Source organism: Drosophila rhopaloa, unplaced genomic scaffold (genome assembly GCF_018152115.1).
Source record: "Drosophila rhopaloa isolate 14029-0021.01 unplaced genomic scaffold, ASM1815211v1 contig_167, whole genome shotgun sequence".
Lineage (NCBI taxonomy): Eukaryota > Metazoa > Arthropoda > Insecta > Diptera > Drosophilidae > Drosophila > Drosophila rhopaloa.
Genome location: NW_025335047.1, coordinates 6,488,905 through 6,509,522, shown reverse-complemented (window position 1 = coordinate 6,509,522; position 20,618 = coordinate 6,488,905). Strand labels below are relative to the sequence as shown.

The 20,618-nt window shown below is 43.0% G+C and overlaps 5 protein-coding genes across 5 annotated transcripts; 3 read left to right on the top strand and 2 right to left on the bottom strand.

The window, feature by feature from the left end:
- Positions 1-6,516: 6,516 nt before the first annotated feature.
- On the bottom strand, positions 6,517-8,683 carry LOC108038077 (prolyl 4-hydroxylase subunit alpha-1). Its single transcript, XM_017114797.2, has 7 exons — positions 8,388-8,683; positions 8,030-8,332; positions 7,777-7,964; positions 7,204-7,727; positions 7,010-7,144; positions 6,786-6,951; positions 6,517-6,732 (listed from the first exon to the last, which is right to left on the bottom strand). Exons 1-7 carry the CDS (start codon positions 8,600-8,602, stop codon positions 6,632-6,634), a joined length of 1,632 nt encoding a protein of 543 aa, XP_016970286.2. The 5' UTR covers positions 8,603-8,683; the 3' UTR covers positions 6,517-6,631.
- A 474-nt stretch (positions 8,684-9,157) lies between these two features.
- On the bottom strand, positions 9,158-11,582 carry LOC108038066 (prolyl 4-hydroxylase subunit alpha-2). Its single transcript, XM_017114786.2, has 8 exons — positions 11,349-11,582; positions 10,719-11,021; positions 10,464-10,651; positions 10,278-10,408; positions 9,750-10,205; positions 9,638-9,691; positions 9,363-9,528; positions 9,158-9,299 (listed from the first exon to the last, which is right to left on the bottom strand). The coding sequence occupies exons 1-8, from the start codon at positions 11,543-11,545 to the stop codon at positions 9,232-9,234; spliced, it is 1,563 nt and encodes a 520-aa protein (XP_016970275.2). The 5' UTR covers positions 11,546-11,582; the 3' UTR covers positions 9,158-9,231.
- Positions 11,583-12,238: 656 nt separating this feature from the next.
- Positions 12,239-12,997, top strand: LOC108038088. Its single transcript, XM_017114808.2, has one exon. The coding sequence runs from the start codon at positions 12,305-12,307 to the stop codon at positions 12,995-12,997; it is 693 nt and encodes a 230-aa protein (XP_016970297.2). The 5' UTR covers positions 12,239-12,304.
- A 498-nt stretch (positions 12,998-13,495) lies between these two features.
- Positions 13,496-18,709, top strand: LOC123037504. The gene has a single exon (XM_044458551.1). The coding sequence runs from the start codon at positions 13,496-13,498 to the stop codon at positions 18,707-18,709; it is 5,214 nt and encodes a 1,737-aa protein (XP_044314486.1).
- A 429-nt stretch (positions 18,710-19,138) lies between these two features.
- Positions 19,139-20,076, top strand: LOC108053424. Its single transcript, XM_017136064.2, has one exon. It carries the CDS (start codon positions 19,147-19,149, stop codon positions 19,837-19,839), a length of 693 nt encoding a protein of 230 aa, XP_016991553.2. The 5' UTR covers positions 19,139-19,146; the 3' UTR covers positions 19,840-20,076.
- Positions 20,077-20,618: the final 542 nt, after the last annotated feature.

Sequence of the window (20,618 nt, the reverse complement as noted above, 5' to 3'; positions counted from 1 at the left end):
TTTAAAGCAATTGAAGAAGTAAAATGTCTACATTCAAAGTAATCGCATTAGCTGTTTTTCATTAGCGACTAAAGTAAAGAACATAAAAATAAAACTCAAGAACAGGTGTTTACTATTTATCTGTCTGCACATCCCACACTTTTCTTTGTTATTTGTTTCCTGTGGCTGGCTGGGAAATTTATAATGAATTCTAATGAGCTGCAGCAGATACGAGTATCTCACTTTCATCCCAGAAGCCCTGCGGCGATTCGTTAGCTCACGAGATGCGCTTCGACGCGTTTTATCCGCGCGGTGAGCGCTGGTTGTTATTCGGATGGAAAGGAGGTATGGGTTTTAAAGCGGACAAAGTTTGGCTCACAAATAGCCAAAGGCTCCCATGAGTTGTCTGCCAAAGTTTGCCCTTAAATGTCTTGAAAGGAATGGTATGGGAACGGGATTTGAAGAGTGCGGGGGGGAGGAATTTACATGTGCCGAGCTTTGGGCAGCACTCACTTCATTGATGTTTATCGAATATTAAAGGTAATTCCCATACTCATATACTGAAAATGTTCACCCCTTTGGCGATTCCCCTTTGATTGCTCAGTTTGTCGTAAAACTTTGGGCTCTTCTTCAACTCCAACCCTCCGTAAGCTTTGATTCCCGGGGAACGCCTGCCGAAATTATTTCAATTAAGTTTCTTACAAACCAACCACTCATTCCAAGGACCCCTTGAAAACCCCCAGTTGGAAACCTTCCGGGCGGACTTTCTTTCATTAGTTGCTCTTGTTTTTGTTTCGCCCCCGAATATTTATTGTCAGGTTCGATGGCTGGCAAAGTTTTTATTGCACGCGCCCGGAGTTTGCCTCTTGTTTGTTGGCTTTTGATTATTCAAATTAAGCTTAATTGTTAAGGTGGCCCGAGTTTCATTGAGGGCCGATGGGCCATAAAAGTAGTCGTTGAGTTGATTTAGATTGTTCAGGGATTATGATCGTTATTGGGGCAGCACTTTGGTTTAGTTTTCGTTGGTGAATTGATTCCGTTCGGATCGATTGTTCGGCCATTCAAGTTCGGTTTGAAACCCACTTGCTCTTGTTTGTAGTTGGAAGCCCCAAAGAGCGGAAGCGTTTTCAGTGCCAAATATTTTTTGCTTTTGCCTCCAGAATTTTGCGGTGTACCTTTTTGTGACACTCCCCTTTCCGGTGGCCACTCTCAAATGAGCAAAAAAAAAGGATTGTTATTGGTTGAGAGGACTAGACTAGAGGATACCCATTACTTAAAAATGTTAGCTTTACGTTGCATTGAGAACATCGTATTTAAAATAAATCCATATATTTCAGCTAATGAAATCATGGCAAGTAATTTGGTCAACTCTTTGAAACAAAAATTGTTAAGTGATTATATTTACCTTAAGCCATATAAAAAAGTGTACTTTTTACTATTAGATAGAAGACTTTTAAATAACAAAGATATTACCTTTTAATTAGTCTTTTTTTATACACCTTTGCTACATTAAAAAATAATTTTTTTGGAAGTATTTTTTAACGGTTTGTTTTGCTCTGATTATATATAAATGTTTTATTATCATTAACTACAATTTTTAAGAACACGTAAGTCAGTATATGTAAGTATTAGTATACCCCAACTTGATTTGTACAATCTAATATTACAATATACCCCAGTATAATCCGAAAATAAAGGGTGTTTCAAAAATGCAGCCCAAAAACACACACACTCGCTCCCAAAGTTGACCAGCGGGTATGGCGCGAAATTCGTGCATTAAATGGAGTGAACTTCCGGTTGGTAAAAGCTGCGGCATCGAGTGCCGGCTCCTCCATCGCGGGTATTTCTGGTCAGGACGGGACGCGGGATAGATGGAATCAACTGCTGAATTTATGCCCACTGGCCAATAATCCATTTTTAGGGCCATCAACCAAACCGAAATATTGGCTCATCCATTGTTTCCGTGCTAATTGTTTGGGACTACTTTTGCCAGCAATTTGCCAGTGAAAATCCCTCTTTGATTCTGCCATTTTTCCATTCGCAGTGCCACCCACTTTCCAATTTTTGGTTTTTTTTTTTTTTGGAATAGGGGAAGGAAGGTGGATGGATTTGCGGGCACAGCTGCTGCGAAGGCTTGCAATTATTTTGCAAACAATGAAATTGTTGCTGCGTGTGCAAACATAAAATCAAATTGTGTGTAGGTGTGTGCAGCTGTTGCGGCATACGGATACGGATACAAGGACCGAAAACAGACGCAGATACAGATACAGATACAAAGATACTCGGTAAGGTGTCGCATCTGCGGGCGAGCATTTGCCTTGATTTGATTTCGCCCTGTTTTACCTATTTGGGGGAGTCCATAGATATGCAAATTACTTGTCGGGCGGATGGCAGGTGATGGCTCCATAAAAACCGTAATCAATATGTCGGCCGAGAAAATCAGGGAAACGTGTGCCATTACATTCGCATTTACTTGGCAGTTGGGCAAATGAATTTAAATAAGCGCAGGCAGCAGCAGCCAGTGATTCGCTAACAAAGTGCAAATCGAGAGAAATAAATCACTGGGCCGCGACACGGAGCCACAAACTCCACGATCTGGCTAAATTAATCACTTGGCAATACATCAAAACAAACAGATCATGACAAATGCAGAGCGTAAATCGAGCAGGGACTTTCCCGGCCCCCGATCACTACTCCTTTATTATTCTGCGCCTCCGAAGACACCTCTTTATTGTCCGTCGCCTCAGCTCTTTCGTTTTGATACTCTCTGGTAGAGGAGAATTTCAGAAATATAAAGCAAATGGCACTAATAAATGAATAAAGTTTAATAATAAATATATCAATAATTCCTATATTTCTTGTAATTATTTATAACAAGCTATTTAAATATAAGGAATTAATTTGTATGTGGTTTACCAAATGTATTCAGTTGTGCTACGTATTTTTAACATATAAAAACACTGCCTAAATTTAATGTTATTTTATTGTTATTGGCAACCCCTTATTCATAGTTTTTCCCTTAGAAGAGCACTTCTTGTTCGACTTCCTTAAAATGTCATATCTTTTACTGCTGCTTCTTTAATTAAAATAATTTTAACGTTTGCGGGCTGCGCTTTTTCCACGTGAAATTCCACCGCAGAACAAAGAGGAGACCCAGACGACATAGTCGACGTCATGTTCGCTTGTCTAGAAATGTGTCCGCTGGCCAGGTTTTGCATTGCATCCAACACCAACTCCATTACTAGCCAGTCCCTGTATAATCCCCAGTCTCCGGCCAATGCCAACGCATAAATTATGCTTCGTTGTCGTGGCGGGAAAAAGTAGAAGTCGAATAGAGTCTGAGGTGACAAAAGGTACCGAGAACAGAGAACCGGGACCAAGAAATGGGAGACTTGCTGCGGGAAATTTCTTGGCAGGCAGAAAATAGATTTTCCTGACTGACTGACTGCCTGGCTGGCTGGCTGGTTGGCTTCATTGTCCGAGGCGCAATGGAGTTTTAATTGTCCAACGGGGCCACATAAATTTTGGCTGCGCGATTTAAGATTTTCTAAAACATTTGAAGTCAATCTATCGCAGCCCCTTAATGGTCAGCCAGGTGCCAAAAGGAGCAGCATCCCAGACATGACCGCAACAGTGAACAGAGAACAGAAAAGCAAGAAACACAATGTTTCGGCACAAAAACAGAACACATAAACTTTTGGCCATCAGCCAGGCCAGACGATGGCGATGTCGGGACAGGAAAACTCTTAAAGTGTCGCCGCCCATGGAACCAAATCGGTCGAGAGTGGGGAAATGTTTTGCATTTCAAATTGCATTTTAATCGCATTTCAACCTGAAATGCCATTAGACATAATTCGTTTAGCTGCATTTGTCATTGGCCCTGCTCTATGTGCTGTATGTTCTGGCCAAATCATTTCGATATGGCCATAGTTGGGGGCTTTTCGGGACTGTTTCGCTCCAGTGGAGGACAATTGACGTCCGCACACGTAAATCAACTTTGGCATTGATTTCCACTGGCTGACTGGCTGACTGAACGTCCCAGGATGATTGCGATTTGTATGCAACTGTCCAGATTATGCAATCACTCCCCCATGTCAAATTCGTCCTGCCGTAATTGATTGTGAGCCGTCGCCCATCCACTGGCATTTAATCAATTTATGCCCGGTGCCCGAATCGACATTCGAGGGTGCTGAATGAGTCCGTCGAGTTTCGAGTCGATCGATGCCGGTGCACTGCACCCGGTGCTCTGCCTTGGCACCTGTCACCACCTTCGATCGAATGATCAATCTGCACTGCCCAAAAACAGTGCCAACGAATTAGAAGGAATGAATACAATGTTGAAGACAATGGACCAATTTGCAAATTTTTAAGTCCTATCCTACATTCTCCCATTCTCCATTCTCCCGTTAGCAAGTCCATATCCGCTATACAGAATAAATGAAATACCTCATTCATAATTTTAAAACACCTAAAGAAGGCATTTCATTTATTTTTTTTAAATACTTTTCTTTAAGAAAGAGTTTAGATCTTTTTTTAAAAATTTCATTAAGCTGTATCTATATTTATTAAAATAAATTTTAAAAAATATTTATTATTTGTTTTTAAACTATTGGGAAATTTTTCTTTAATTATGACTCATATAATTCCTCAAGGAATCTTTTTAGGGTATTAAGTATTAAGGCTCAGTGTCTTTACAAGTTTCTAAATTTTTGCTTAGCTAAAAAGCATCTGCAAATAGTGGGGGCAATGTCTCTTTCTTCTGTGAGTTGTTCAGGTATAAATAGAGAACTCACCTTGCCGATGAAGGTGTTGAAAGGCAGGTCCACCGATTGATCGCCTGATCGGTGACATATCTAGATTTAAATTTAAATTAGCCCGACGCAACTTATCGATTTACCCAAGCTGACCCTGAGTTTGGCAGAGACATGAATTTCTTTCTTTTACGTTACATTATTTTTGCCCGGCCATCTGCTTGAAAAACTCAATTTCCTGCGCGAAGACTGGGGAACCCATCAAATGCTTTATTACGGCAGACCGCAACTTGAAATTTAACACACGTTGTACACACACACAGTTGGTTTTGACCCCTTCGGTCTGTCTGGGCTGTGCGCCGCTACTTTTTCATTTTTCGCATGTAATGTGTGTAATCAAAGTAACAAAATCCAAATCATATTTCCTTCATTGACCACAAAATGTGGGCGGCCAACCCTTTTCCCTCCGCCAACCTACCCATTCATCTTCGGTGCGCATATAAAACATTTTACTAGATTTATACAATCAATGCTCTCCGCCTCGGAACATTTCTTAACCTTGTTAGATACGTTTTTCCTCTTTTGGCTGTGGGCAAAATTATTGGTCTGCGCATATGTAATCATCTCTGTGGAAAAGTAGAGGTTGGTTGGGCCGAGGACACACCATAAAGTGCACACAATCAAATCGAAATTCGTTTTTAGGTACAACTCCTTTGAGGCTGTGGCTATATGCGACTGTCTTGGGTACGCTTTAGGGGTTATTCCTTTATCATCCTTGATTTCCTGTGCAGGACACTCTGAATTCTTACAGGCGGACGGGGTCTGCATTTGGCCATTTGATAGTCAGCAGGACTTTTTCGCATATGTCGGCAATTTTTTATTTATTGACATTGCGCTTTATTAAAAGGTGTTGGGCGGCCAGTCATGGCAACAAACCTTTTGGCAATCCCGACTATATTAGATTTTATAAGATATATTTGGTTTTTATTTTTTCTACAAGTTTTTAAAGTCGCCCCAAGGGAAATACTTAAATAAAATAGATGTAGATGACTAACTTACATGCAAATAACTCAAACAAAAGGTGTATTATGGAATGGGTTCCGTGGATTTTAACTAACAAAACTGCCGAATCAGCTGGTTCAGCAGGTTGGGGGCCAAAGGTCTGACACCAACACGTCGCTTGGCGGTGGGCGAGAGTTCATTATTAAAAGTTTTTAAAAGCAGATAAGTGCACAGACTGATAGAGATATACTCGTATCCCAGCTTGGCAAACACACCCAAATACACACGCAAAAACGAAGTAACACCGAACGAAAAAATGTGTAAAGCTATAAACTGTTCTTACTTTAAGTCAATAACTTTATAAATAAATTGAAAACTATCAAAAACAGCGATGAGTAGCCGAAATGCTAAGCTTTAGTTAAGGGAACCCTTTTATGTGTGATTAAAAATAAAAGATAAATTTATTGTGTTTTCTTTAAACACAATAGTCAAAATTAATCAAAGAAAAGATACGAATTATTATGCTTCATTAGTCTACTTAGTTGTTTCTCGCAGTGAAGTGAAGCGATAACGATAGCCCCTGCTCGGGCGCCACTTCACCTCTAATTGAAACATTAAGTTGCACATCACGTACGCGGTGTCAGACACTAGACGCCATCCAGGAATCGGGGAAGGAGGCCGCCTAGGAGTATGCTAAAATGCGGCTGCGGTGGCCTTTGGTTTTACCTTGGTCCTGGAGCACCAGATGCCGCTTCCCTTCCGTTACCCCCTCGACTATCAGGACTATCAACCACTCAGCACTTTATTTTTTCCGTGTTGGCATTTTAAAAAGGCATTTAAGCTGAGCTGGGTGGGTTTTTGTTAAGTGTGCAGAGTGATTATGCCGGAAATTTGTTTGTCTATGATTTCGTTCTGCTCAGTTTCGAAGAGGTGCCCGTGGCATGGGGCAAACAGGGTCTGATAAAGATCTGCTTCCATTCGCGTATCCACTCGGTCATCACTGTCAAGAGAGTTGGGTTTTAAATTCGGGTTAATCACTGGCACGAAACTCACCCCATTTGGAACCCACTATCACTGGGCAGGCGGCATGTTGTGTGCGGGGATCACCGTTCCCATCAGTATTCAAGTTAAACCAGAAGATGGCTGTTCCAGCCCGAGGATATATGGAGTATCCTGCATTCCTGAAGATCGTGGCTCCACCCTGTTCAACGTCGGTCAACTGCAAATGAGGGAGTAATTGAAATATCAACCAATAATTATTCACTACATCTACTTACATAAAAGAGCACTGTGGCAATTCGATCACCCAAAAAAATTGCCTGGCGATTACGTTCTCCCGAATAATTAGCAGATGCAAAGTCAAAGTAATCAGAGTGCGTGTGATAGTGTCCACCTATCCCATAGTTAATCACCTGCAAAATGAATGCGATTCAATATAGTAAAAGTTATAATAAATCCAAGATGTTACAACCTGAAATTCTTCGGAATCGGTCAAGTCAAAACCAGTCATGTCTTGAATCCGCCTATCGATTCGTCTGGTTAACTCGTCATTCTCCTTACTGAACCAATGTCCCTTTGCTGTCCTCACTTTGTTTTTGTTTTTCGGATTTGTGTTATAGATTCTGGCCACTTCCATTTTCCGAGAGGCACGACTCATCAGCAGGGACATTTCCCGTTTGGATAGAACTTCATGATAGAGCACCATATATGGATCCAGTCCGATTTGCTCAGTTTTTAGTGGTGCCAGACGAAGGAATGGTGTGGTAGTGAAGTTGTAGAAACAGTGCAGTCTACTGGACCTCTCGGAATTTCCCCTGCAGCTCACCTTATAGCCCTTTCCAATTGAAGCTTTCAGCTGCTTATTTTCCGGAAGTATAGTTTTTGGTTGACTGGCAATAAAGTCCATTGTTTTTAGTCTGAGTCGCAGAAGAGCAGCATCGTGGGGCTTAAGCTGCTGACAATTATCCAGCAGAATCAATGCTTTTGAGAAGTGTTCTAGAAAACCCTGATTATATTTGTTATTGCTAATGGTAGGACAACTTACTTAGATTCACGTGCATTTCAGCCAGTAATTTCAGGACCTTCACCTCCTTTATTGCCAGGTGCTCTGGGAAAAGGTCTTTCTTTAGGCGGTGGGGCATCTCCTGTAGCCAATCAACAGCTTTCGCTGATCTATTTTCCTTTGAAAGATGCTCACCCACTGCAAAAATATCTGCAGAACTCATGCTGGCACTTTAAGGGGTGGCCAAAAGATATTAACAATATTTTAAAGGCAAAAACTTCTAAATGATACCCACTTATACTGTTTTCCATCAAGTTTACCGTTGATAAAGTCACTTGTTCCTATGTTGTAGGTGCTCTGAATGCGGATTATTCCGGTACAAGCATCCCACAAGTCTAGTTTTGTGGGTAGTTCGCCCTGCCAAAGAGCCAAATTTCGCATTTGGGAGATGCCCACTGGTTGTTCCAAGTATTTTCGCCACTTAAACCAATCCTGATGCAGTCGTCGGATGAGTGAGAAGCCATTCAGAGGATTGGAGAGATAGGATATGGGATCCCGTCTACCTTTCTCGTTCTCAGCACGCATCACTGCGATTTGGCTAAGGAATGCTGTTTTATACATAGAAGATGTTATATACTGTAGAGTATATTCACCTCCTTATGATCTGCAGCTTCTGCTCTAGGGCCTTGGCATAGTTATTGAGGTTATCGATCAATTTCCTCTCAATATCAAGCAGCGGAACCATTGTCACCAAAGACAATGATTGACTCCTTTCCACAGGACTTTTTTCGAAGGCCATAGTGCTAAAAAGCAATACCGTCTGCAGGAATACTAGTAAAAACATCCATTGTGGTCTTCTTAAAGCCATATATTATATTATCAAAAATGTACTTTTGTAAATAGACATTTAAACAGGCCTACTTTATATATAGAACTTCTTACCTATACCTCGAGTAATCCAATAACTACAATTATTATGATTATATATATTTTTTGGTAGTATTTTTAAGCAAACTACTTATTAAAAATATTTGATGAGGTAGTAAACACACTAATATTTGAAAAATATCTTGCCGTTTTACAGCTAATATAAAAAGGTGATTCGCTTGTTCTATTGACTATATGACTGAGTTTTACTAAAAACTATATATATACATCTTAAAAGCAGAAGAAAGCGGAATATTTGTTTGTTTTAATGACCTTTATGTCATTTGTTATGACCTAGAAATAAGTATTCATAATATTTTTTGAACTAAAGTCTAAGCTAATTGCTGATACTACAAAATGTAGCAGGTATTTCCACTTGTTGATTATGATGAATGGTTTTTGGCTAAAGACACTTCTAATTATACAGCTCACGAATGTTCAGTACTGATTTCAAGTTGTTCTTATCGCTAGTAATGCGATTTTAATTGACAGCATGATCGATTTTTGGTTGACTTTATTGAGTTTTATAGTGGGCTATTATCACTTGTCTACATTTAGTTAACTTGAGAATCACTTTCGCCTTTTGAGGCAAGGTCTGCTGAATATCTGTTCGCGCTCTCGAATCCATTTGTTGCACACTATAAAAAATAAATTAAAGGATACAGAATCGCGTATTAATGTTTATAGCAGATATAACTTACCCCACTTAGATCCCACTATAACGGGACAGGCGGCATGAAGAGTTTGAGTATTGGGTTTACCGTCATCGTTGAGGTTGTACCACATTATGACTGATCCACGTTGGGGGAAGACTGCTGTCTGAATGTTTGGAAAGACGGTGGCACCGCCCTGTTCCACATCTGATAGCTGAAAATTATGATAAAAATAAAAATTATAAAGTACACAATATTGCCAGATAGCGTATTCAATAGTGTTGTTAAATATTAAAACTTTTTAGTATCAAACTTATACTCACATAGAAGAGTACTGTGGCAATGCGATCGCCACTCATGAGAGTAATATTGGAGTTCTGTTAAAGAAAGTAACCATATGGTAAGTAAAGCATTTTCAAAAGTACATTTACCTACAGTTTGGTTGAAGAAGTCGTAGTGCTTGTCGTAGTGGCCACCCAGGCCGTAGTTCATCAGCTGCAACATCTCGGAGCCGTATAGATTGAAACCGGTCATGTCGGAGATACGGGCATTCAATCGAACGGTTAGGGGGCTATAGGAATCGGGGAACCAGGTAACTTTGGAGGTCCGGGTCTTTACCACCTCGTTGCGACCAGAGGCGGCCTGGAAGACAGTGGCTCTTTTGAGACCCGGAGTGGCCATCCCCTGAAGTTCTTTGATTTCCGCCGCGGAGAGCACATCGTGGTAGAGCACCATGTACGGGTCCAGACCCACCAGTTCCATCTTGAGAGGAGCGAGGATCAGGAAGGGCGAGGTGGTGCTGTTGTACCGACAGTGGAGCCTCCCATCCACGGACGGTGGGAACTGACCTCGGCAGCCCATCTTGTAGGCTTCTGTTGCTCCCTGTTGAACCTGTAGTGGTTTCGATTTCAGTTAAATTTAGCCCTATCTGAGTGGGTGACTTTATCAGCCAGTCGACAATACCTTGGGTGCCTGATTTTTGGTGTCCGTCCTTATCATCGTTTCAATTTCCGACTTCTTCAGCAACAGTTTAATGTCATGAGGCTTATCAGCTAGTGCAATGTTGACAACTTTCAGGGCATCCGCGTTTTGGTCTGTTTGGAGCCGACTATAAAAACAAGTTTCCATTGGGATTGTGGAGAAACTCACTCAATTTAAGTAGGGCTTCGGCGTAGACCATTCGCACCTCGGTTTTGGAAACCTCCAGGGGAGCAGATATTGTATAAACCTCCATCAAAACTATCGACTGATACAGCCAACCAGCAGCTGCCCAATAGTTTCCCTGATCGAAGAGAATTTGTCCCATGGCGTAGGTGTCCAATGCTGTTAAACTCACACTGTAAAAATAAATAAAGAGTTAATGGTTGTTTTCCATTTTAATATCCATAAACTAATTTAATTTACTTGTACTGCCTTCCATCGAGGAGCCCATGAGCAATCTCAGCCACTTGAAGGCCATAGGTGCTCTGAATGCGATCCAAGGCGGTCACAGCCTCCTCCACATCCGTGCTGGTGGGCATATGCTCTCTAAGTTCCTGAATCTTCTCCATCTGCGTCAGACCCACAGGATCATCGATGTAGAGCTGCCAAATCGTCCAGTCACGATTCATGCGGCGAATGAGAGAAAACGAGTTCAGGGGATTGGACAGATACTCCTCCGTTGAACCACGGGCTCTGTCGTTTTCCAAACGCATGCTAGCTATGCTCCTAAATAAAAATAAAGAACAGAAAATAGTTAGGAAACATAGTTAGATGTTATGGGTCATCTTAGATATATTACTACAATTTAACAATTTCATAATATTTGTAATGGTTTCTTTTTCAACAAGGTAACATGCTCTAAGAATTTAGTTCGAATAGTATAAGAATTTTGGTGGAAACCCAAAAGTAATCGAAACTAACTAGTAATCGGAAATAAAATAAAATCAATTGAATTAGCTTAATTGTTTTAGAAATGCATATAAATATAAGCATTACAATTAGCCCGTGTAAAATTACCTTTGGAAATTAGCCACGGTCTACAGTATTACACACCTTTTAACGATATCCAGCTTTTTTTCCAGCTCGTCAGCGTAATCGGCCAGGTTATCGATTAGCTGCGCCTCCAGGTCGAGCAACTTGACCATTCCGGCCACCGAGGTGCAGTGGCTCTCCTCACCCTTCACCAGCCGGTGGAGGAGCACCTGGCAGGTGAGCAGCATCAGCGGAAGCAGCCACTTGGAAGAGCGCATCGTTTGGTACCTTTCTGGTCGGGGTTCTAAACGGGTCTACGTGCCAGAGCCAACTGTCGAAGCCACAAACAGTCGAAGTTGGCAAGTTAACATCGGGCCGAGATAAATATTCACCGTTTTCCGTTTATAGCGATTCTTTCGCCACCTGATAAGCGCCGCATTGATAGCGGCACGCAGCGATTTAATTAACCCAAGAGTACCGGAACAAAAGTAACGCGTTGGCACTACGTGCCCACGAATCGAGCTGCGTCATCGAAAGAACGTGCCCACTGACGAGATCACTGACCACCGGCAAGAATTGCGGGGTGTCTACACTTTCTGTAATGGTCAAAGGGGGGAATCACCCACTCAGCAGTACTTATAGTTGGAATCACTAGTCCAATGCACAGTTGAGCCATTCGGCTGTAATCTTTTATTGATAAATAAATATATGTGTACATTAAACTAATAAGAACTTGTAGATAACAATCCATAACTTGGTATTGGGGTCAACAAGTTTCAGATCTGATTGAAATATTACTTATTATATGCATTTAAATAGCGCAACTGTACCCAATTATTTAAAATTTAATTATTATTTAATTATTTTATTAATTATTTAATTTAGGAATCCAAATGTTAGGCCATTTTTTCCTAAACTATATAGCTTGATGTCACTACTCCAATTACTTTAAACTTCATTGGCTCACATTTCACATTCACAGCAAAAATTCCTATTTTATACATTTTTACACGCACAAATTCAAATCCTTGGTCGGCATGATCAGTAAATCCATGTATTGGATTCGTGGTCGGAGATGGAATTCGGGTACCGAATCTGAGTTCCTAATCTACCAACCCGATTCCCTGCGGCCAGTGCTGTTTTTATTTTATACCCTGGAAACGGTGTTCAACATGTTCTGCATGGGGTTTCACATAGAGGGCTTCATGACCGTCGATATGGAAACGCTCCACTGGGATGGCCAGTCGCTGCAATATTTTTACCTGGTCACTTTCTACATTTTTATGGTTTGGACTCCGTTTCAGAGCATTGGGATTTGCACGGGTCACAGGCCCAACGTTTGTGTGGAGATCTGGAAGTCATTGGCTGCCGCCATTGCCTTCATCATAATATCCCTGACCACGATGTGGGATGCAGAGCGGCAGTTTCATCTGTTCTTTGATACTGAAGTCAAGGAGGTATCGGGCAAATACAACGCGCCAGTTCCCGTTCACCGGTTCTTTTACTATATGCGGGGACAGTCCATTTCCTCGTTGGCCTGTGGACTTCTCTATATGCTCCATGCCACCATAATGATCGACGTCAAGTTGACCACGGACTTGAACAACGGCGAACATGGTGGTAACCACATGCCCATCCCCTTGTTTGTAATGGGCGGAATGGTCCACAGGAAGCTGAATTCCTACGAATGGTTCCGGGAGTTCTGCGAGAACAACACCATTGACTTATAGTTGCTCTTTCTAGAACCTAAAATTGTGGATTGTACTCGTGTATGTAATAATATTGATTTATGTAAACACTACTAATAATAATAGTCTTTAAGAAAAATGTATTTTTGCATTATTTTATTTTACTTTATAGGCTAGTTCATAAGTGTTAAAAGATCAAAATGTTATTGTATACGGAGTCCTTGCTTAAGTAACTGTTGAGGAACCTCACTAATATTTATAATAATCTAGCATATTTAATAGCATGTAAGATATTCTTTTCTTGAGATGGTCTGGTCTTACTTTGTTATCGGTCTCTCTCTCTTCTTCCTGACCACGAGCTGTCAACATGTGAAATAAAAGCGTATATTCCTATTGTGAACTAATTGACTAATATTCTATCAACCCAATTTGAAGGTGGTCTTACAAACCATTTTAGCGTGATCTATTCACCATCATTGTCTGGTCCTTCGAGCCGGATTACTTCCGCATCTACAAACTGTTTAAGTATATCTACACACTATGGAGCAACAGACGCTTAAACGCCTTACCCAAGCACGTGGTCGGCTAAAGGCGACCGTAACTCGCTTGGTCAATTACATTGAGAATCCACCTCCACAGAGCACTTACTCCGGAGTCGATGCCATGCTGGCCCGGCTAAATCAAGCCTTCAGAAGCCTTGAGGAGATCACTGACGAAATGCACGTGTACGATAATGTGGAGGGTTTCGAGGATCCTACCGAAGACTTCCAAGCCTATGAGGAGAAGTACCTGCGCGCGCTTACCTTATTCGCGTCGTTAAAGAGCGACCTTCAGCCAAGCGCCATACCTCAAGCGGATCACAACATGGCCATATTGCTGCAACAGCAAAGTGAGTTCTTGCAGCGACTTTCTGAGAACGGAGCATCTACCTTGGCCACGCCGCCGCCTGCTGCAGTTTGTTTAACTGAAAACCCGTTGCCGAAAATCCACATCAAACCCTTTGGTGGAGACTACAAGGAATGGCCAGCCTTTAAGGACATTTACGAGAGCACCGTCCACAACAAGACCCACCTGGGAAAGATTCAGAAGTTTCACTACCTTAAGTCTTTCATAGTTGGTGAAGCGGCCAATCTTCTCAGTCACATGTCCATTACGGAATCAGCTTATGATTCAGCATGGGAACGCCTCAATGATCGCTATGATCGCCCAAGGCATATCGTGAACTCCTTACTGGACACTTTCATGGCACTGGCTGCTGCACCCAACGGCGAGGTGTCTAATCTACGCAAACTTACTGATGGCGCCAATGAAATCATTCGTGGCCTAGATGCAGTTGGGGAGACCAGCCGTGACTGCTGGGTGATTCATCTTGTACTGGCTAAAATTGATCCCGACTCTAGAAGGAAGTGGATTGAGGACACCAGAGGCTCAGCGACACCGACCGTTGCCGACTTGTTTAGATTCCTTGATGATCGTTGCGAGGATTTTGAATTAAGCCAAGCTACATCGGCAATCAAACTCGATCCTGGCAGCCACACGGACAAGCCTGCCAAAGCGAAGCGCGCACTTATTGCAGTGAACCGTGGCAATTGTGGTAAGTGTGGCTCTGCTGACCATCAGCTGTATAGATGCTCTCAATTTCAAAATCTGAACACTGAACATCGGCGCTCCTTTGTGAAAGGAAAGTCGCTTTGCTTCAATTGCCTACGCCCTGGCCACCGATCTTCACAATGTCAATCGAAACATTCGTGCAAGCACTGCAATGGCCGTCATCATTCTCTTGTACATCCTGAAAACATGGATTCCATGACAGTTGCTCCTGCGGACACTGCACAGGCCAGTCCTCAAACTTCTGGATGTAGCTCAACTTTGGTCGCCCAGAAGCAAAACAGCAGCTCATTAACACAGTCACCGGGACTCAAAAGAAGCACATTGCCCACAGCTTTGGTGTATGTCCAAAACTCTAAAGGGACTTACACAATTTGCCGTGTGCTTTTGGATAGCGGCTCTGAGCTATCCTACGTTTCTGAACGATGCGTCAACGCACTTGGGCTTGCACGTTCACCCTCAAGAATACTAGTTTCCGGAATATCTTCCGTCAAGGCCGAAACTACAAGAGGATTGGCAACGCTGCATATCAAGTCAATGGTGTCACTCCAGACGATTGTTGTCGCAGCCCATGTGCTGGGCAAAATCACATCATCACTTCAGCGGGACGACATTGACGAAAAAGCTTTAAGGATCTACGATGGACTCCAGTTAGCTGATACTTCGTTTAACACATCTTCATCTGTAGACATTTTACTGGGAAACGAACAAATTTGGTCCGTTTTGTCAGGTGATAAAAAATATGACACCGCTGGAAATATTATTGCCATCAGCTCAATCTTTGGATGGATAATCACTTCCGTTGCAATGCCGCATCCATCAACCGCCAACACGCTCATGACTACTGTTGACATAAACGCCTCTCTTCAACGCTTTTGGGAGATCGAGGATAACACTGAGCATACACAACGAGACCCTTCGCACGAAAAGGTGGAGCAGCACTTTCTGACCACACATTCCCGAGACCCAGACGGCAAATACATCGTTGAATTGCCTTTTAAACACGAATGCCAAGAGTTCGGAGACAGCCTGCAGGGCGCTGTCTCGCGCTTCTATGCTGTGGAACGTCGCTTGCAGCGTGATTTGGAGCTACGCAAGCAATATTCAAAATTTATGAACGAGTATCTAAGCCTAGGTCATATGCGTAAGCTGGCCCCTGAAGAATGCAACACATCAGCCAAAACATTTTACATGCCACACCACCCAGTTCTAGGAAAGAAGCTGCGCGTGGTATTTGACGGGTCATTTGAAGACGTAAACGGACATGCTCTAAATGACGCCTTACACATCGGACCCAGCATACAACGCAACCTTTTTCACGTATGCCTTCGCTTTCGAATGCACAAGTTTGTGTTTTCGGCGGACATAGTTAAAATGTTTCGCCAGATCTGGGTTGCCCCTCAGCACCGCAACTTTCAACGGATCGTATGGAGAGAAGCTCCGAAAGATCCTCTTCAACACTTTCAACTCTGTACAGTCACCTATGGAACAAGCTGTGCACCGTTTCTTGCTGTCAGAGTACTGGAACAACTAGCGCGAGACCACCACGATGAGTTTCCCACAGCCTCAAAAATTGTGCTTGAGGACTTTTACGTAGACGATGTCCTCACCGGCGCTGAAACTGAAGACGAACTACTTAGCTGCCGCGACGAACTCATCCAGTTGATGTCCAAGGCTAAGCTTGAGCTTGGCAAATGGGTGTCTAACAGCAGCGTCATCAGCCACACCCGGCAAGACGAGCTCCAGATAACCAGTGCGGTTAAAGTTTTAGGAATGCTATGGAATCCCCAAGACGACGTCCTGTCCTACAAAGCTTCACTTTCTACGGAGCCAGATGCTACTAAACGGCAAGTATTGTCAGATGTCTCACGAATTTTTGATCCTTTAGGTATTCTGGCGCCTGTGGTAGTGCAGTTCAAGATCCTTTTTCAAGAACTCTGGCTACTTGACCTGGACTGGGATTCCAAACTCCCACCGAAGCTGGCTGAGTGGTGGCAGACCTGTCGCGACGATATCAACTACATAACAAACCTAAGGATTCCACGTTATGTACACAACGAATCGGAAAAAATCGAATTACATGGATTTTCAGATGCATCTATAAAGGCATATTCCGCTGTCGTCTACAGCCGTGTAAGCAACGCGGACGGCACCTGCTTGGTGTCCCTTATGGCAGCTAAAACACGCGTTGCGCCACTAAAGCAACAAAGTCTTCCACGGCTGGAACTCTGTGGTGCACTATTGCTCACTCGCCTTCTCCGGGCTGTTAAAGAAGGCTTGCATCACAAGGATATAGTTGTGCATGCTTGGTGCGATTCCACGATTGTCCTTTCGTGGCTGTCGCACACCCCATCGAAGCTGAAAACCTTTATCGCCAACCGTACTTCGGAGATCCTGGATGTCATACCACGCAGCGCATGGCATCACGTTGGCTCAAAGGATAACCCTGCCGATTGCGCATCGAGGGGAATGCTAGCAGCCAATCTCATGAGCTATGAGCTGTGGTGGAATGGACCACATTGGCTACACCTCAACGATCTGCTTGCTTCAAAGCTGCGTAGTGGCAACAATCCCACAATAATTTTGGACACGCCCATAATGGACGGGCTGAAATCCTCTTCACTATCCAGCCGTGTTGAACCTGAACCTGAAGCGTCCCCGATTGAGTGTCTATCGTTTCGAGTTTCTTCCTGGACCAAGCTGATTCGCTGCACTGCTTATGTTTTACGGTTTATGCATCGAAGAATGAAGAAACGGATTCCGTCAAACCTCACACTCACGTTTGAGGAAATCAGCGAGGCCCGCATTTATTGTCTAAGGCACGCTCAAGGAAGCTTCTCATCCGATCTACACCTGTTGCAAAGGGGAAAAGCTGTTGCAAATTCGTCAACACTTCGAACACTCTCACCCATGGTTTGCAAGGATGGCCTGCTTCGTGTAGGTGGGCGCCTCTCAAACTCGCTACTACCGGAGGAAGTCAAGCATCCAATTATTCTGCCGAAACATCATCGCATTTCTCTGCTAATTTTGGAACACGAGCACAGGATACATCTTCATCCAGGTGTGACAGCACTTTTCGTCATCGTTCGCCAACAATATTGGATAGTTGGCGCACGCAACATGATTCGCAAGCTTACACATGCTTGTCTCAAATGTTTTCGCCAACGCCACAAAACAACTGATCAATACATGGCTGACTTGCCAGCCGTTCGGGTACGTCAAGCATACCCATTTGAAAATACTGGGTGCGACTATGCCGGACCGCTTCTACTCAAGGTGCACAAGGGACGGAATCCACGAAAGGAAAAGGGATACATTTGTCTATTCGTCTGCCTAGTGACCTCCGCAATCCACTTGGAGTTGGCTACAGATCTCAGCACGGAGACATTTCTCGCTGCACTTCGTCGTTTTATCTCCCGTCGAGGCAAGTGTACCCACATCTTCAGCGACAACGGTCGCAACTTTGTGGGAGCAAAGAAGGTGTTAGACGAAATGTATAAGCTCATCCTGTCGCAGCAGCATAACACTCAAGTAACCCAAGCGTTGGCCAGTGAGGGTATCAAATGGAGTTTTATACCACCGCACGCACCCCACTGGGGCGGAAAATGGGAATCAGCTGTTCGCTCCGTAAAGCTTCATCTGCGTCGTGTCATCGGGAATTCTATCCTCACATTTGAGCAAATGCACACCCTTCTGGCTCAAATTGAATCCGTCGTCAATTCACGCCCTCTCTTCGCTACGTCAGACATCGAGGTTTCCTACTTGTCACCCGCACATCTGCTGATTGGACGCCCTTATACATCAGTTCCAGAGGGCGATCTTGGCCACATAGCAGTTAACCGACTGGATTACTGGCAAAATGTACAGGCAATGCTACAAGGCTTTTGGAAGAGATGGCATCAGGAGTACCTCACTACACTTCAACAGCGCCCAAAGTGGAATACGGAAAGGAAGAACATTGCTACTGGGGATATGGCGATCATCAAGGATTCAAACACACCCCCCGCCGCTTGGACTTTGGCGCGCATAATTGAAGTCTACCCAGGCAAGGACGGGCTGGTACGGGCCGTAAAGCTGCGAACTTCATCAGGAGAACTTGTTAGACCCATTTCTAAAATTGCCATCCTGCCTAATTCAGAAACTTAGTTTCAGGGTGGGCCGGGATGTTGAGGAACCTCACTAATATTTATAATAATCTAGCATATTTAATAGCATGTAAGATATTCTTTTCTTGAGATGGTCTGGTCTTACTTTGTTATCGGTCTCTCTCTCTTCTTCCTGACCACGAGCTGTCAACATGTGAAATAAAAGCGTATATTCCTATTGTGAACTAATTGACTAATATTCTATCAACCCAATTTGAAGGTGGTCTTACAAACCATTTTAGCGTGATCTATTCACCATCAGTAACCTTTGCTTTTTGCACTTAAAAGGTAGTTAAGTCACTGCACAATTTGCATGGGAAGCCAAAGTAGTAATTTAATTTAGTACATTACCAAAATGACTCAAGGTCTAAAAATATTTGTCACTGGAGAACACAGTCACCTAAATCATAGTTATTTGTTTACTCAGTTTACATAGTAATGTCTCAGTCCATAAAAAGATCAAAAAATGATACCTTAACGAAAATAGACAGTGTGGTTGGCCGTTACCAACCCGAAGCACTGCGTCCCGTGTTGTTCGTATTCTATACCCTGGAAACGGTGTTTAACATGTTCTGCATGGGATACCACATAACGGGCTTCATGACCATCGACCTGAGTATATTCGACTGGCAGGAGCAGGCGATCCACTACTTCTACCTGGTCACCTTCTACGTTTTTATGGTGCTGACCCTCTTCCAGAGCGTCAATATCTGCACGGGTCACACGCCCACCCTTTACATGGAGATCTGGAAGGCGTCGGCGGCATCCTTCGCCTTCATCCTGATATCCTTGACCTCGATGTGGGACGCGGAGCGGCAGTTCCATCTGTTCGTATCCCTGCCGGAAGTTCACGATCATGGTAACACCGACTATGTAGAGGATCCACCGGTGCACCCGTTCTTCCACTACCTTCAAGGCCAGTCCATCTCCTCGTTGGCCTGCGGAACGCTCTACTTGCTCCATGCCACCATCATGATCGATGTCAAGCTGACCGCCAATCTAAATAGAGGTCAGGAGAAGGGCAGCTACATGCCCATCCCACTTTTCGTCTTGGGACGTGTTATTCACTCGAAGCTTAACCGCTTCGAATGGTTTAAGGAGTTCTGCGACAACGAGACCATTCGCATATAGGGGCATTTTTTAGGAAATAATGTTAGTGCGCCAGAAATACTTTAAACTAGCAGATCCTTGTTTTTTAGACCGTAAAATTTAACAGTAACCAATGACCGTTTTTCAAAATTTCACTAGTTTTTATTACAAAACAAATATAATTTTTAAAATATGCTCTCGGTACAAAATCAATGAGCCAGGAAAGTTGCGAAAAATTTATAGTTACATATTGATATCATAAAGTTAACCTTGAATCAATTTTTTGTTGTCAAAATTTTATAATGGCATGCTTTTAGCTTTTACTTGGTGGTCCAATGTGTAAAACAATAATTATGAAAGATTATTTATGAATTCATTTTTTTAAACATTGAAACCCCTATTAATTTCGATCTTTAGGCGTGCCACAATGCAAATGGTAATCGTTTATCTCGGAGTGAGACCACTGGACCATGCAATTCTTATTGGTTAATGCTCGCATTGCTGAACAATTGCTATCTGCTTCAGCCATGAGTGAATCCAATGAAAGGGTTTTTGCGGAAAACCTAAATACGGTTTTGTATGGGAGCCCACTTGTTGTTGTGTGTGCCAAGGTATGGCAAAAAGGCTTTAAATTTTACACTTTTATGGAGCGGCCAATGCCGGGAAATAAAATGGATGGGGCCGGGTCATATGTCCTGCCGTTGATATCGGCTTAACTTTGCCATAAAACTGTCAGCGTCATGCCTTTTGCGGGGCCGGGTTGTTGGACAAATGAAATAAATTTTACAGCCAAATGGACAGAGCAGCCAAACAAAAAGACC

Bases quoted from the DNA above. Each gene is read 5' to 3' on its own strand.
- LOC108038077 (XM_017114797.2), bottom strand. From the start codon at position 8,602: ATGGCTTTAAGAAGACCACAATGGATGTTTTTACTAGTATTCCTGCAG. The intron at 7,145-7,203 runs GTTGTAACATCT...TTCATTTTGCAG, and splicing joins CCGATTCCGAAGAATTTCAG to GTGATTAACTATGGGATAGG. The intron at 6,733-6,785 runs GTGAGTTTCGTG...CTCTCTTGACAG, and splicing joins GATAGTGGGTTCCAAATGGG to TGATGACCGAGTGGATACGC.
- LOC123037504 (XM_044458551.1), top strand. From the start codon at position 13,496: ATGGAGCAACAGACGCTTAAACGCCTTACCCAAGCACGTGGTCGGCTA.
- LOC108053424 (XM_017136064.2), top strand. From the start codon at position 19,147: ATGTCTCAGTCCATAAAAAGATCAAAAAATGATACCTTAACGAAAATA.
- LOC108038088 (XM_017114808.2), top strand. From the start codon at position 12,305: ATGATCAGTAAATCCATGTATTGGATTCGTGGTCGGAGATGGAATTCG.
- LOC108038066 (XM_017114786.2), bottom strand. From the start codon at position 11,545: ATGCGCTCTTCCAAGTGGCTGCTTCCGCTGATGCTGCTCACCTGCCAG. The intron at 10,206-10,277 runs GTATTGTCGACT...AAACCACTACAG, and splicing joins CCAAAAATCAGGCACCCAAG to GTTCAACAGGGAGCAACAGA. The intron at 9,692-9,749 runs GTAGGTAAATGT...TTTCTTTAACAG, and splicing joins ACGACTTCTTCAACCAAACT to AACTCCAATATTACTCTCAT.